Source organism: Brachyistius frenatus, unplaced genomic scaffold (genome assembly GCF_029030835.1).
Source record: "Brachyistius frenatus isolate BFR_SWC_R1_liver_20210118 unplaced genomic scaffold, ASM2903083v1 Contig_36, whole genome shotgun sequence".
Taxonomy (NCBI): domain Eukaryota; kingdom Metazoa; phylum Chordata; class Actinopteri; family Embiotocidae; genus Brachyistius; species Brachyistius frenatus.
The window spans coordinates 1,425,224-1,440,601 of record NW_027210635.1 but is presented as its reverse complement, the minus strand read 5'-3'; the positions used below and the strand labels follow the sequence as shown (position 1 = coordinate 1,440,601).

General features: G+C 40.7%; 1 protein-coding gene across 1 annotated transcript in view; it reads right to left on the bottom strand.

Annotated features, from left to right (window-relative positions):
• usp43b (ubiquitin specific peptidase 43b) overlaps window positions 1-15,378 on the bottom strand; it is a 74,059-nt gene that overhangs the window by 17,193 nt on the left and 41,488 nt on the right. Inside the window, exons 5-8 of the mRNA XM_069701245.1 lie at window positions 14,131-14,266; window positions 12,602-12,746; window positions 4,746-4,908; window positions 2,600-2,711 (exon numbers count right to left, since the gene is read on the bottom strand). Coding sequence (XP_069557346.1) covers window positions 2,600-2,711; window positions 4,746-4,908; window positions 12,602-12,746; window positions 14,131-14,266 — 556 coding nt within the window. The remainder of the gene's footprint in view (window positions 1-2,599; window positions 2,712-4,745; window positions 4,909-12,601; window positions 12,747-14,130; window positions 14,267-15,378) is intronic.

Below are 15,378 nucleotides of genomic sequence, written 5' to 3'. Positions count from 1 at the left end.
GGGCACTTCGAAGAAGAACGCAAAGTAAGATGCATGCGAGCAGGTCGAAGTTTTTCCTGCTCCACGTGGCTGTTTGTTGCAGCTGTGTGTCACCTGGCTCCACGTGGAGAGAAGCACTAATTGGGAATCGCTTTGGCTACATGATTATCAACATGCTGCTGCACACAATCATGTTGAAACACAGGGATGTGAATAGTACAGGCAAATAAGCAAGTACAAACCAGCAAAAAAAAAAAAAAAAGACCCTTTGGCTTCAGTGAAGGAAATTACTGATTTCTCTGTGACACAGCATCATTACATCCCATGTTTTACACTACGTATGACCCAATCAAATCTCATTAACATGCACAGTCATAGCATTATATACCGTATGCAAATGTATTATAGTGTACATTAACAGAATGGGATTAGTGCCAACTGGAGTTGGAAAAGTAAAAGTCCAATCTGTATTTTTTTGACCAAATAAACTAAAACTATTTTCATAAAGGTTGATATCTAATCAAAGGTGGAAAATTAACATTCTGTTTCCTGAGTGAACAAATTTGAAAATATACTGCAGGGTAGCCCTTAAAAAAAATGGTTTGACCATTTTGAAAATACACTTATATGCTTTAGAGCAGAGTGTGCCTGTAGGGTAAATAAAAAGCTACAGTAGGCAGCTACCAGCTTGGTCTAATGTCTGTTTAATGAGAACAAAAAACACATTTTCCAAAACTATTGCATCAAGCCTGGCTGTATCAAAAAGCACAAAGCAGTTCATATGCAGTTCAGTTAATACTCAATAAGGTGATTGTTGGGGATAAAAGTATCTGTGTCTATTTTATCAGCCACAAGTATTACTGCCTTACTGTTGTATGCCTTTGCATTCATAAGGATGAGATGGACATGAGATCAGAGGGAAGTTGACCTTTGACCCCTGGAATCGAGTCAGTTCATCCCATAAACTGTAGAAAAAAATGGGTTTCGTCTCAAAGTGTGAGAGGTTAAGCCAATGCCAAAGTGTCTTAAGGTGTAATACCACTGCGGGCCACCAGGGGCTGCTTCTAAAACACCTCTAGCTCCTATGAACAAAAAGCATCAACTTCTCACAGGAAATACAAAATCAATAAATGTAACTAATTATAATGTCGTTCACTAAATCCACTCCTTGTGATCAGTGTTCTGGTGGTTCTTCTTAAAATAATTCCATCAATAATCAGATATTAGGCCTCAAAGAGAGGTATGTTTAGGGGCAACCTGATTTGATTGACATGCATATAGTGCAGTCAGGTTGCCAGTACAGGTGGGCGGGTCATAATGTCCTCAGGTTCTCAGTCAGATCCACACTTGGCTCTTCCTCGCCTCGTTCAAATATAGTCACCTCTGGCTTAAAATAAACCGAAGCGACTGCTGAAATGCCAAACTTCAAAATGGCAGTTCACCAACCAGGGGGTTGCTGTTTAGTTCATGTGAGAGTCCAAATTAACATTGTTTCATATTTAGAGAAAAATGTTTTTAAGAATTCACATTCACGAGAATGAGACAGGGACATCCTGAAACCACAGTGACCGGCCATGGCTGTCGCAGAGGTATACAAATATCTGCATGCAGTAAATATATGTTGCGTTTGACAGAAGAGCTCATTTTTAATATCCCAAGACTGAAACCTGGTATAGAGGTTTGGCTTCCTGAGAACTGAGCCATTGAGATTGAGCAACAGCAGTACATGTAATAGGCCAATAACACTTCACTATACTGGGAGATGAGTGGACAACAGCATTTCCCTGCTCAAACAGGACAATGTCACAAAACCCCTGAAGAGGTTTTAAACAGAGGTCTCCAACAGGAGAAGCTGCATTGTCCACAATTTATCCATTTATCAACACACAAGAAGAGGAAACAAATGGCCTTGATGAAGGAGAGAGCAGCCATATGTGTGTGTTCTATTAGTGCGCTATGACCTGCCCCAGTCCAGTTATATGGTGTGCCAGTGGGAGGAGTGAGAGGACACCAGCTCCTCTTTGGACCCAGCTCGTGCTTTGTGCTCCCACCTGTACGACACAGTGTCATTGTGTGGGCATGTTCTGCTCTGTCTCCAGCCAATAAACCTGTTCTGGAGCAGGTGCACCAGCCGGCACGGCAGGAGGGGAGCAGGTCCGCTCTCCAACCGGTGCTCATAACATGCTCACGCACACACACACATGCAGTTACTGATATGTTTATAAGCATTATGGATATTTTATTGTTGGGTATTTGATCTCTTCTGGATTATTATTATTATTATGGCCATAGACATTGCACAGCAGTACTGCAGCTTCAGTCCAGGGGCTCTCTGACTGTAGCTGAAGTGAATAAAAAAAAAAAAAATTATAATAAATAAAAATTCTCCTGACTCCAGCTCATCTTTTTGCAGAATTTACAGTAGCAGTCCACACTGGATGAATGAAAGCTGTGAAAAGATCATCAGCAGTTGGCAGACTGGGTTTAACCGGAAGACTAAACGTCGACATGAGTTAATGAATCCCTACCAGCTCCTCACACAGAGTTTAATGTTTCCCTTGAAGGAGATGGAAGAAAAGTGAATGAATTCCTCTTTGCAGGATTATTAGCTGTTCAGTACCTGTGCCTGAGCTCCATTGATCATCAGGTAATACAGCTTGCTGAGGATGCTCTGCTGCAGCTGGTCCCAGGAAATAGACCGGTCCTCCCTCATTAGGAATGGAGGTCCAAACCTTGAACAGGCATTGAAGAAAATTAGTATTACCGGGCTAAAAAAAACAACAACCTGAGAAGTTTGAAATACCATCTTACACATCTCCTTATCCTTTTATACTGTAACTAATTATTTATCATCATTATCAGCATTGGAGCAGAATTCTCATTGTTACATATCTATGAAAGGACTGAGGGAGATATCAGGAAGAGAAAATGGCTGATGAGGAGAGGGAAAACCATCCCTCTGAAATAATAGATTGCCTGACACATTTATTATAATACACATCTAATTGAGGGCAGCCCTCCATTGTGGACATGAGATTTATTCGTATGAGCACGCACGTCTATAAAGATGCACACAACGACACACAGCAGAAGGGGAACGAATGAAAGAAAAGTAGGCTTTGCAACATGTGTGAAGGCACCATTTCTTATTTTATCTTTGCATTGTATGCCGTGTTTTCATAGATTTGTGAAAATATTGGTAAGCATTAACATTCTGTGGTGGCTGCGGGGAGACAGAAGCCTCAGCAGGGGAATGGGCCACAAATAAAATGGGAAGGAAAAGGACCTAAAACAACCCCTTATTTAATTGAAAGCATTTCTATTCTATTATTGTACCTTCAGGGGAATTATTTTGTTATTGTTTCCCTGAGTAACATTTTTTTAAATTAAAAAAGAAATGTTGGGGATCATGCAGTAAAATCTATCGTCTACTTCTGAGTAGCAATCGCCACAGACGCCCGCCTCCACCGACATGAGGACGAGCATCAAGGTGGAGCAGAGGTAAGATGTCATGTAGAATTAAGCTGTTGACTTTCAAGAGAAGTGACACAAAAACAGAAACAGTTGGGTTTCACACTTTTCTGAGTTTTCACACCGGCTTTCAGACATGTACCTGTGATTCCTCTCTATCCAGAGCTACAGGAAGAAAAAAAAAACCCGATGTGGCTTCAATGTCATTTTCTTGGCACAGCCCGGTCCTCCAGCTGTCATCTGATGAGAGCGAGATGGGTGGGTGGTTTCAGTGATGACAGAGAGGCGTTTGAAGGAGAAAGTGAGACGCTGACTGTCATGGATTGGATCGGACTTTCTCACAGCCATGCTGGCGAGCTCACCTATATTGATCTCCCTGGACTCTGTCAGGGAGACAGCTGCCTGATGGAGCTCTGCATCGTGCCAGATGTCAGAGTCCTTGGTCGTTTGATTTGAAACTCATCTCACGAGTGAAATGTGAGTATTTTCTGTAATAGAAAGCTCCCAGCACCTTAATGTGCTCCACCAGAGGAAGGCTGAATTCAAGATGTGTGGAACTGATTGAGGTTGATTCTTTTTTAAAAGAGGAGACATATATTATTTCCCCTAACACAGTCTGTTGATTGTTTGAATAAATAAAACCTAACTAGGAAACCATAGTATTTAGATTTCTGTTCTGATGTTCTTACATTTAATGTCTCACTTTTATAAGAGAAAAGGATTTTAGGACAAGGAGAAACTGATGGGTTTGGAAACCGCAACACTCTCTAATGCAAGTTTAGCTGCAGTTTCTTCAGTGTAATCTTCCCTAAACCAAATAAAGAAGGAAACAGAGGCGCTAATGTTAGTTTACAGTCCAGATATACAGGATTAATGTTCCACTTCCCAACTGCTCATTTTCTAATTTATCTTACAACGTCCCAAAAATAAGTCCCATCCCCTGGAAAAAAAAAATTCATGTAGCTTTTAATGTTTTATACTTAATGAATTTTTATTTTCTTAATATTCAAGTCTGTGCATTATTTCACCGACAAGACCTGCATAAACAGTAATCGGAGGAATTGGTGCCAGTTTGTTGCCAACAGAGCAATTACTCTAACATATTTTTAGCTCATTGTTGGAAACTTTGGCCACATTTAATATGAACATCCGGCACTGTAACATTACACATATGTGATTTGAAAACTTGAGAAGAAACCCAAAGCATCACAGGTCTGCTTTTGGTTTCTATGCCACGACTCAACAGCGGCTGTGTGAGGACTGGGTTCAGCCAAAAGCTCAATTGATGTAATTACCTAACAGTTTGTTGTCCGGCCCCGGCAGCGTTGCACACCAGCAGCAGGATCTTGACGGGGACGCCCTGGTTGAGAAACTCAGACGATAACGTCCCAGATGAAGCTAACCTTTGACCCTCAGGTCCAGTGGAGTATGGAGACGATGGCAGGCTATGGTGGAAGCCTGGAGGAGGATGGAGAACAAAGAAGAGAGGGTGTGAGATAGCAAAGAAACTTAAATAAGTCAAAAGAAGAGGAAAGAAGAGATAGAAAAGGTCTTTTTACAGGAGAAACTATAAAATATTCTTTATAAATCTTGCAGATGCTGATCATTTATTCTTTGGACACATCTTACTTTCAACAACTTTACGATACGGCGTGAAGCACACCATATCTCACGTCCATGGAAGGAAGATGTGAACTGATTTCATGTGCTGAAAATGTGATCACTGAACTTAACACCTCTAAGAAGGAGCGAGGAGGAAAATTGGGATATATAAAGTGGCGAGACAGCAGCTTTCTATTTGGGTAGCAGTGATTCAGAGGGGAGAACAGATGGACCAATGGCTGCCTGCACTCTCAGCAGGAGGTATTATCTGATGCAGCTTCTGCTCCACATCCTGTCCTGGTGGGGTGCCAAGCAGCGCCACTTCTCCCTCTCGCTCCCCCCCGTGTCTCGACCGACGCAGAGGAGTGTGACTGACTGAGCGAAAAAGCTGAGATTATGAGATCCCTGCGAGATGTGACGTCGGTGGAGCAGCGGTTCAGCGGGCTCGGCGTGCAGGTCGGCCCTTCAGAAGTTCACGGCGATAAATGACATAGTAAATTAGACTCGCCGACACACATGAGGAGATATCGATTGACCACGGTGGCTGTGCCTTCCCCAAAGCACAACGTTTCATTAAACATGTATTTACACCTGACGCATGATTCATCACTGACAAAGCAAACACCACTGCTGAGCATCCTGTTACTGAGATCCTCATAGAGTAGCAAGCCTCTTTCTGGCACATGCCTCCTCTAAGAGAAATAATTGGAGTGTGAAGGCATTGAGCTGTGTTGAGCTGTAAGAAGGACAAGACTAATCAGAGACTATGTATAAAGCAGCAAAGCTTTACCATTAAACCACTGATTACAGTGTCTTGACCCCGAGAACGAGCGCAGTGATAAGTATGCGCAGCTCTTCATTTATTAATGTCGCTCTAATCAAGCAAGTAATAGAAGTTGTGCTTTAATTTAAACGAGCAGCAACAGTTGTGGGAATCATTTATGGGGGACATTTTTTTTCCTTTTGAATACACCATGAAACATGTTTGCGAAACAGCAGTGAAATGCAGAGGTCACCTCCCGGCCTGTCCCGCTAAGATTTACTCGGGGAGGCTCGGGAGGAGACCTACCTCTCAATTCTCATTAAATCAAAGTTATTTCATGGGTAGCTGTCAGAAACTCAACTGTTTCTAGTCATTTTTCAAGGTTCCTATCACTGCTCTCCTCGTTTTTCTTTTCTTTTCTTTTTTAAACCTTGTTTTGTGAATGAGTAATGGGTGTTGGCACTTGTGTAGATGTGTCAACACAAAGAGACTATGACTGAAAAAGGCCCGTACAGTGCAATCTTGAGAAATCCCACAGCAAAAGTTAACTTTGTTTAGCCAGCATGCCTGTTGATCCTCATCCTCAACAGCCTCAAAGTAATTCGAAGAAACAGCAGGAAGCCTCATAACCCCTCTGCACAGTCAGGCTTCACACACACACACACACACACACACACACACACACACACACACACACACACACACACACACACACACACACACACACACACACACACACACACACACACACACACACACACACACACACACACACACACACACACACACACACACACTCTGAGCCACACTTCACAGTGCCAGACTATGTAATTAAACACCTCTCCACCTAAAGGGATCGGCTCGGCCCACAGCAAAAGCTGCAACTTCCTTTAGCTGTCGGCACCGTCGTATTGAAGGTCTTCGAACAAAAATGACAGTTGGATTGTCAGATGTACATGTACAGATTATTTCGATTTTATTGAGCAGCCTTATTTTTAAAGATTACATATCGTAGAATTTGTCAATAAAAAGCTAAATTTATGGGCTGAAAAGATGATTCATGAAAAGGAAAGGAAAGATAAGAGAGATTAACTGTGTAATATTTGGTCGGACCTGACTATAAAGTTTGGTGAGTTACTGGTTTCACTGTGTGTCTGAGTAAACAAACGTCAATCGTGTGTAATCGTGTGTCTTCTGAATTGCTTTGTTTTCACATTTAATTGTTTCTGTTAAATGAACAAAGCAGCGCAGCCCCTGTGGTTCGGCTGATTTTCCGTTATTCATAACTACTGCCTTATCCATAATTTGGCAACACGTGTAAGGCTGACGCAGATAACAAATTCTACAAATAACACTGTGGTACGGACAAATATCGGGTTTGATCTAAATTGCTTGCTGCACAAGACAGGATGTCCACAGCCAGGCTCGATGCTCTGACAGACTGAACTCAGTCACTGCAATGTTTTAATATGTTCTACTTCAGCTCTACTTATCCTCTGCATCCCATTACACTTAATTCATGAGAGTGACAACACTGCACGAACAATCAGACCTAATTAAAAATCTCCTGTGTGTAACGCCAACATTTTGTTGTTAAACGAGTATGATGATTAAGTAGTGCTGTCACGATCAATTTTAGTTGATTAATTACTATATAAATAGTTGTGATTAATAATTGAATTGTCTTTTTCTGTCCATTTTAAGCCATTAATATCCTGTAGTATAGTTTTTAATTTAATACACATACACCTTATGAAGAAGAAGTCATTTATTGGCTTTGCAACTAAATCCATGATGTTTATGTCTATAGATTAAATCACAGCAGAGGAAGGGAGTGCAATAGTGATGGAAATATGACATCTCTGTTTGTTTCATCCTGCTGTTGTTCAACACATGCATGAAAATTATTATAATGATTATTCATGAAAAATTGCAATGATTATATAATAACGGTGACGGGCCTATTGACAAGTTCACATGCTGGCAAGCTGACATTTTCTGATCAACACTAAATACAGAAGTGCAGCTGAGGCTGATGGGAATTTTTGACATCAACCAAAGTGGGTTATGATGAAAACTTGAGATAAACACAAAATCATTACATTTAATCTTCAGGGAAAAATGAAAGTTTTTATTGAAGAGTCATATCCTCTTTAGCTAAGATGTAAGCTGTAAGTGAGGCATCTAAATGCAGGCGCTGCATTGTTGGGTTTCCAGAAGTCTTTTTGCAAATGTTGTGCAGAAGTCTTACAGCCACCACTGAACTTAAGTGTGTATGTTTCTTAGATTGACTTTAGTGTAACTGAGCATCTTTGCATACATTAAGAAAAAAATGATTGCAAACATCAGTCAGGTTTTCTGCAGTTAGACCTGTTTTTTGACAGATGTGGACAGATGTAGCAGCAACAGATCCTCTAATGATACAGAATAAAAAGTTGAAGTCACCTGCCCTCATGGCAGTCTCTGTTGTTTATCATAAACGGTCCATAAAATGATTAACAAAACCCAAACTACAGTATGAAGGATGATCTCATTCCACTGAAAGCTGGGTATTAAAAGAATAGAAAGTGTTTGTAACACAGATAAGAGCATGTAAAATGGATATTTAACAGTGAAAGCCAAGTATCTGCTTCCAAATATTCTTTGGCAGGTGGTCTCATAATCAAGTCTCGCCCTTGGCACCGATATTCCCGAAAATTATATAGTGCTTATTAACTTCAGTCAGAACAGCATCAAATCCTAAACAGAAAATACTTCTCTCTCTCTGCTCAAACTTGTAAACATTAAATGAGATTGTTTACAACATTATTTTTCTTTGTAAACAATGTAATGAACCACCTGATTTTTAGACTGTAAGCACATACAAATGAAGACAAGTTTGAGTAACCGGGTCATCTTATATGTAATTAGACCAAATTGGTCTCCTACATCTAAAACACTAAGCGCTAAGTTTAGGTTCAAAGCTCCACCCGAAGTTCTTCTTCTGTGGTCGCCTACCCAATATAAATTCTTTGGGACCTGATTCTCCTGTGGGATGGGTGGATGTCATTATAAATATTTTTTTCATCAAAATGCATCATATTGTATTTGTTTAGCTTTTTTGGTGTATTTGTGTTAAAATGATCTTATTTGCATCTGTTCCTACCAAGCAGCAACCAACAGTGACGTCATTGGTTTGTGAACGGCTGTTTTGAGGGCTCGAGTTCGGATTTCATCCGTCACCATCTTGCTAGTTGGGAGTGTTTCGGAGCCAGAAGTGACCATATATGGACGAGATGGCAAGGGGCAAGCGGTGGATCTGACTTGATCTGATTGGAAACCCGACGCTACTATGCCCCGCCTACTGTTAGTGGAAACCAGACTGCCCCACGAGCCTGTCAATCAAACAGACACGCCCCCACAAAACTGGCTTTTTATGACTATTGACACCATTATAACTTGAGGAAAAAATGTATTACTTGACTATATACTGTACTTGATTTCATGAGAGAAGTTAAATGGGAGTCCATGGAGGCACTTTGGAGCTAACCTCTTATGGCCCTCTGTGGTATTGCAGTTTAAGACACTTATGCATAGGCCTCATTTTTTAGACCCAAAAGCTGCATCCACTTTTATGCACAGTCTGTGGTCCCTACCTGGTGGTGTACGGATTTTAGAGCACTGATGCTTAAAAAGTGACTCTTAAAAGACGACTGTTGCTTTGCTTAAAATTTCCGGTACATTAAGCTAACTTCTTTGTCTCGCTACGCTTGTTTATTTTTGCATAGGGTCTGGAGCGGGCAGCTAACCACACAGTAGTTTTATTCTATTTTCATGCTGTTACCAGAATAAATGGAGATCACTTCCAAGAGTTTACGGTGTGTGACGGCATCATCTAAACAACCAACACAACGCAGAAGTTCACCGGTTACATTTGGATGTGAAGCGTTCCATCTATAGCTCGTAATTGATTTACTGTAAAGACATGAGTTTTCTCCCTGTTTATCTCAACAAGGAAGTTCATGAATATAGTGTTGCACAAAAACTACTGTATTAAATGAATTATGCTTAAAAAAAAGATTATAGTAATAGTGGCTGGCCAATATTCCTACAATCCAACATGATCTGATGGAAGTGCTGAGAAACATAATGAAATGATGACTTGAGTATGTAGAGGACAGGTGGGAGGATGATGTCCATCCATTCATCATCTATAGCCGCCTTATCCTGAACAGGGTCACGGGGGGGGGGGGGGGTGCTGGAGCCTATCCCAGCTCACTTTGGGCGAAGGCAGGGTACACACTGGACAGGTTGCCAGTGTATCACAGGGCCAACACATAGAGACAAACAGAAACAAAGACCATTCATGCTCTCATTCACACCGAAGGGCCATTTGTAGAATCACCAATTAACCTGACGTGCATGTCTGTGGATGGTGGGAGGAAGCCGGAGTATTCGGAGAGAACCCACACAGGCACAGGGAGAATATGTAAACTCCACACAGAAAGGCTCCAGGCCAGGATCAAACCCAGAACCCTCTCGCTGTAAGGCGACAGTGATAACCACTGCACGGCAGATGATGCAAGGGATTCATTTTTAAGACTGCATCAGGGAGGTTGAGAGTTATGAGAAGAGGTCACACCATCATTGGTTTGCCTTTGGCTTAATCCAAGGGTATATAACTGTTTTTCATTCTCAACACCTCATGCAGTCTCCAACAGCCTCTCAAACGTGGAGGCTTTAAATCTAACTTATGACTGTGAGTAACGGTTACCTTGAAATTCACTGAATAAATCAGAGAAATTCCATTAATCAGGAAAGCGTGTTGGAAGTAAAAAGGAAACTGAGCACATAAGAGTGTAATGGAGCCTAATAATGTATATTTTCTTCTGCTTTAATTAAACCAAAGACGGGCCTGCTCTGTATACAGTTAACATGCAGCTCAATGTAATGCCTAAGGACATGACACGTACTGATAACCTTTCCATAACGTTAACACTGCACATGGACATGTCTTGATTTAGTCTTTAATAGAGTTCAGAGTTAGTTATTCTGTCCTACAACTCAACCGCAAGACTCAGATTTTTTACTTTCATTTATACATTTATGGATAATTGATTAAGGGTCTCTCAAAGAACAGACCTTTTCGATTGAGTAATTGCAGAGGGGGCATACAGATCATGTTTTTTATGGTGCCAGACTAAAAGCATTACAGCTCACTGCTTTGCCTGGAGAGGAAAAGTGCAGTAAACTTGCATCCTATACCAAATACTATATTTGTCACTATATTTTAAGGCAATATTTTAGATTTTATTGTTTTATTTCATTTTTATTACAAAAGCAGTGAGGCAGAAAATACACAAATATGTCTGTAGCATTTGTACTTTCCCTTTCTGGGTGAAATAAACATAATTTAAGCAATTTAATAGAGTATTTATGCACATAAATGATTTAAAAAACAAAAGGCTGGGGGATATTTATCAATTTGTAGGCAAATTTTTATTTTCCATTAAAGAGCAAGCTAATGTTGCTCTTCTAGTGTCCCATTACACCAAGTTTGCTCGATTTCATTCCTTCAGAAAAAATAATAAATGTGGAGGTATTAAATCACATAATGTGGTGCAATGTTTTCAAAGAAGAGCTTTGCACACATTTTACTTCATCAAGTGAAAATGACCTGATGTGCGTTTCATCTGTAACAGCTGCAACTGTCACTGAGTGACAACATTTTATGAAAATAAGCCTTGTAATGATGTTTTCTGAGACTCTAACAGCTTGTCTTGTCAGAGGTGTCCAAGAGAATAGATACACTTCTATTTTAATCACTACAACTTCCTACTGAGGCTGCCTTTTTCCTCACATGATTTGCAGCCCGGGGCGCTTTTAAGTCTATCTCCTTCTGTTTAATGGGCATAACTACTGCGTGCCACCAAAACGCAGGTGCCTGAATGCATCCTGTGTAGCCGCAGACTGCAAAGCTGCTGTCTGCTGACGTAGTGCTTTGACTTCACAGCCAGTGGGGACGTTGTGGAAGTTGGGCAGCACACGAGCGCACGTCCGGCATTTTCCTTATAAGATGATAATATCTTCCATCTATTCTCACAGGGCAAACATGTCACTGGGAATGACAGGACAATCTGCTGTGCATAGAAAAGTGTTAAGTGGTGATACAGAGTCTCAACATCAGCCCTAGCAGCGATAACCTGATGGGTTTCTAGTCTGTGCCAGCATGCAGACCAGGCAAACTGTCACATGTATGCGTGTTTGTGTGTGTTCGTGTCCTTTTAGGCATTATGGCTCTGTGCTGCTGTTTTCCAACATAAATTAAAGCACTAAAAGTCTAATTTTTCACAGGGTCCATCAGTGTTGACACACTGCTGGGACTTCCAGCCCTGTGAGAGAGGACAACAGAGCAGAACCTATTTGTTTACAACACGAAGCAAAGAAACGAGGGGACGCTTTGCACTGAGCTCACATTTTACCTCCCTGGCTGAGAAACAGATGAAATGAAGACATAAATCTGATAGCACAAGGGATATCTGCACAGGGGGGATGTAATTCACTGAGCTCTTTGTGAAGTTATATCGCTCTTAATGTGCTCCCCAAAGACCCCCTGTAGGAAAGTGCATTCCCAGACGGTTTCATTAAGCAAAGTAAATTAATAAAAGGAGTTTGTTTGCTTACAGATCTCTGTGTACATCCACATTAAAGCAGGGAAATGTATTTATGTGGTTTCACAAACAGTGTCTTTTGTTGGGACTAAAAATAGCCCATTTTATGTATAAATCCAGAAAAAACAGTGACTACCTGAGATACGTGTCGAGCCTCCTCTGATGTAGAGTGGCGGAGCCTGAAAGGCGTAGATGACGTCATTCTCAGCTATGCTCGTTAGATCATCTTCATCAAAGAAGGAGCGCTGGAACCCTGTGGAGTAAACCTCTGTCAGGATCACCTGGAGATCAACAGATATACACACAAACACCAGTTAGTTTCTTCATGCAGTGCCAGTGTAAATCCTTTAATGTGATAAGAGTGAACTTTGACTCCACCTGATGGAGCAGAAACCTCTGCACTATTATTCCCACTAATCTCACATCCTGCTTAATGTATGAGGAAATTCAAGGGCAGAATAAGACCACTGTAATTACGCTCATGTGCCAGCCAAGGGGAGCTGTATTTCTGTATTGTAGTAGTTTATGGTTTAAGATCTCTGAGTATTTGTTCTTGCTAAATGTTAGGGATGGGTCATGATTTTTGAATATTCAAATAGTCATTAAAATATAATAAAGATCGATTAGTATATGCAACAGTTTCCTCCTTTTTTTCCCTGTTTTGACCTGCGCCTGGATATAATGCGTTATATCTGTCAGAAGGTGACGGTAATGTGCCTAAAAGTTGTCTGCCAGCCGCAATTAAGTTGTGCTCATCGAATGCTTACCGTTCAAATGGTTAAGTGGTGAGAACACCGCTGCTAAGCAACGGCAACATGGGCACCATCTCTGAGCCACAATTCAAGTAACAATTTTGCAAACTAGCAGGCAATGTTGAATTTTCCTGAATTCCTCTGTATAATGTTGTGAAGTTCTGTTGTAAGGTCTTTACTAGGTTAAGTGCCCTGAAATAACCTGTGTTGGGATTTGGTGCTTAAATAAAACAAATTTAATTAAATTAAGTGGAATGTAATGCAGGAGATGCAGAGACGTGATGGCAGAGGGAAACGATCAGACGACTGGAAATATCAACATTTTCCCCAAATCTATTGAAAACAGAAATTGAACCTCCATCATCTCTTCATTTTGTCAGCAAACACGTCACAACCCGTGAATTTGGGGCGTAGAGATAATATTCGACGTTGTGAATACTACAACAATACTAAGTAGGGACTCTTCTCTTGTATATGGTAATTACGACCCCATTTGAACGCAACGGCACAAAGAGTGCATCCATTTATCAATAATTAATAGCCAAACGAAGTGAGTTTGATGTTGGACAAGCAGCACACACAACAGCCATCATCTCAAAAATGAAGCTAAAGACATGCTTCTTATCAGATTTGTCCAAGGCAAGGGTTTTAGAAGTGAGATGGCATTTGTGAGTCTCTTTGTGTGTGTGTGTGTGTGTGTGTGTGTGTGTGTGTGTGTGTGTGTGTGTGTGTGTGTGTGTGTGTGTGTGTGTGTGTGTGTGTGTGTGTGTGTGTGTGTGTGTGTGTGTGTGTGTGTGTGTGTGCAGAGTGGGATGGGGGTTAATAGTTAAATAATATTCTAATAGTTTAATAGTTCAGAGTGAATATCAAACAGTATTTGTGCTTAAAATGCTCAGTCCCTGCTTTGCGTTACCTGGTCTGGGGAAATCTTCCCTTCGTCAGCCACCATCCTCCTCAGCCAGGCCACAGGACCATACAGAGGCACAGCCAGCCCGATCCGCAGATACCTCTGTCCTTTGGTGCTGAACACCAGAGTCACACACAGCAGCCTGCCAGAGACAAAGACACACAATCAGGGACGGCGCAAAACAGAGAGGGCTCTATTTTGATTTCTGTGCCATTTCTGCTGCAGCCTCCTCTACGGCCAAGAAGGGGCAAAATAAGAATTTCATGAATAAATCAGAACATTTTAACATTAATAATAGATCATTAGGTCTTAGTTTTACATGTGCGAAATAATGGAATCTCTATTGCATTTTTAAAAAACAGGGAGCGATTGGCTCTGACCTCTCCAGAGGCAGCGCTGACATGAGTAGGGTGCTGGGACATAATGGCTTCTTTGACTAACAGGACACTGAGGAGACACAGGAACTTTGTCAAGTACCTGTGGGAGTCTGTGGCTGGTTGCAGAGAAAGACGTGGCCAAGAAAAAGATACACAGAAAAACAGAGTGTTTTTTTTATTTATTTGTACCCGAATATAAAATAACATAAATTCAGGTGAAAGATAAAAGCGAAAGGAAGTAGCAGACAATATGCACAGTACAGATAAGCAAACCTAAAAACATGATCTTGGAGAGGAAAAAGGAAGAAAGAGAACAGCTTAAACAGAAAAATGAAGAAGCACAGCTACTCTGTTTATTTGACAAAAATATCTCTTCACATTTATGCTGGACATGAGTGAGGCTTATACTGTTCCTATAATTGGATGTTTTTCTTCTGTGCTCACTTGTTTTCCAACGCCACATAGACTGTACTGCTCATACATCATGTATAGGTATCTGTTAAACTGTTAGCAAATTATACAAAATAACATTTATATAATATTAATATTATTATTTAATATTATTAAAATCATATATTTGAACCATGTGCCCGAGTTAATCAAATGATAAAGGTGTACTTTAGTTTAGTCTGTATAAGAGAGAGTCAGAGATCCTGATACCACTGCAAAACATTTGCATATGACACGTCCCTGTGTGTGTGTACAACAATTTAGATGCTGTGTTTTCTGTGTATATTTGAATAATGTACTCGTATTCATTTACATCCCGAGCACATCCACAATGCAAGTATATGGATTATAAATATAATTTCAATCCATGAAGGTTTATTACAAGTCAAACTCATTCTGTTTCTACACATACAATTTATGTTGAACT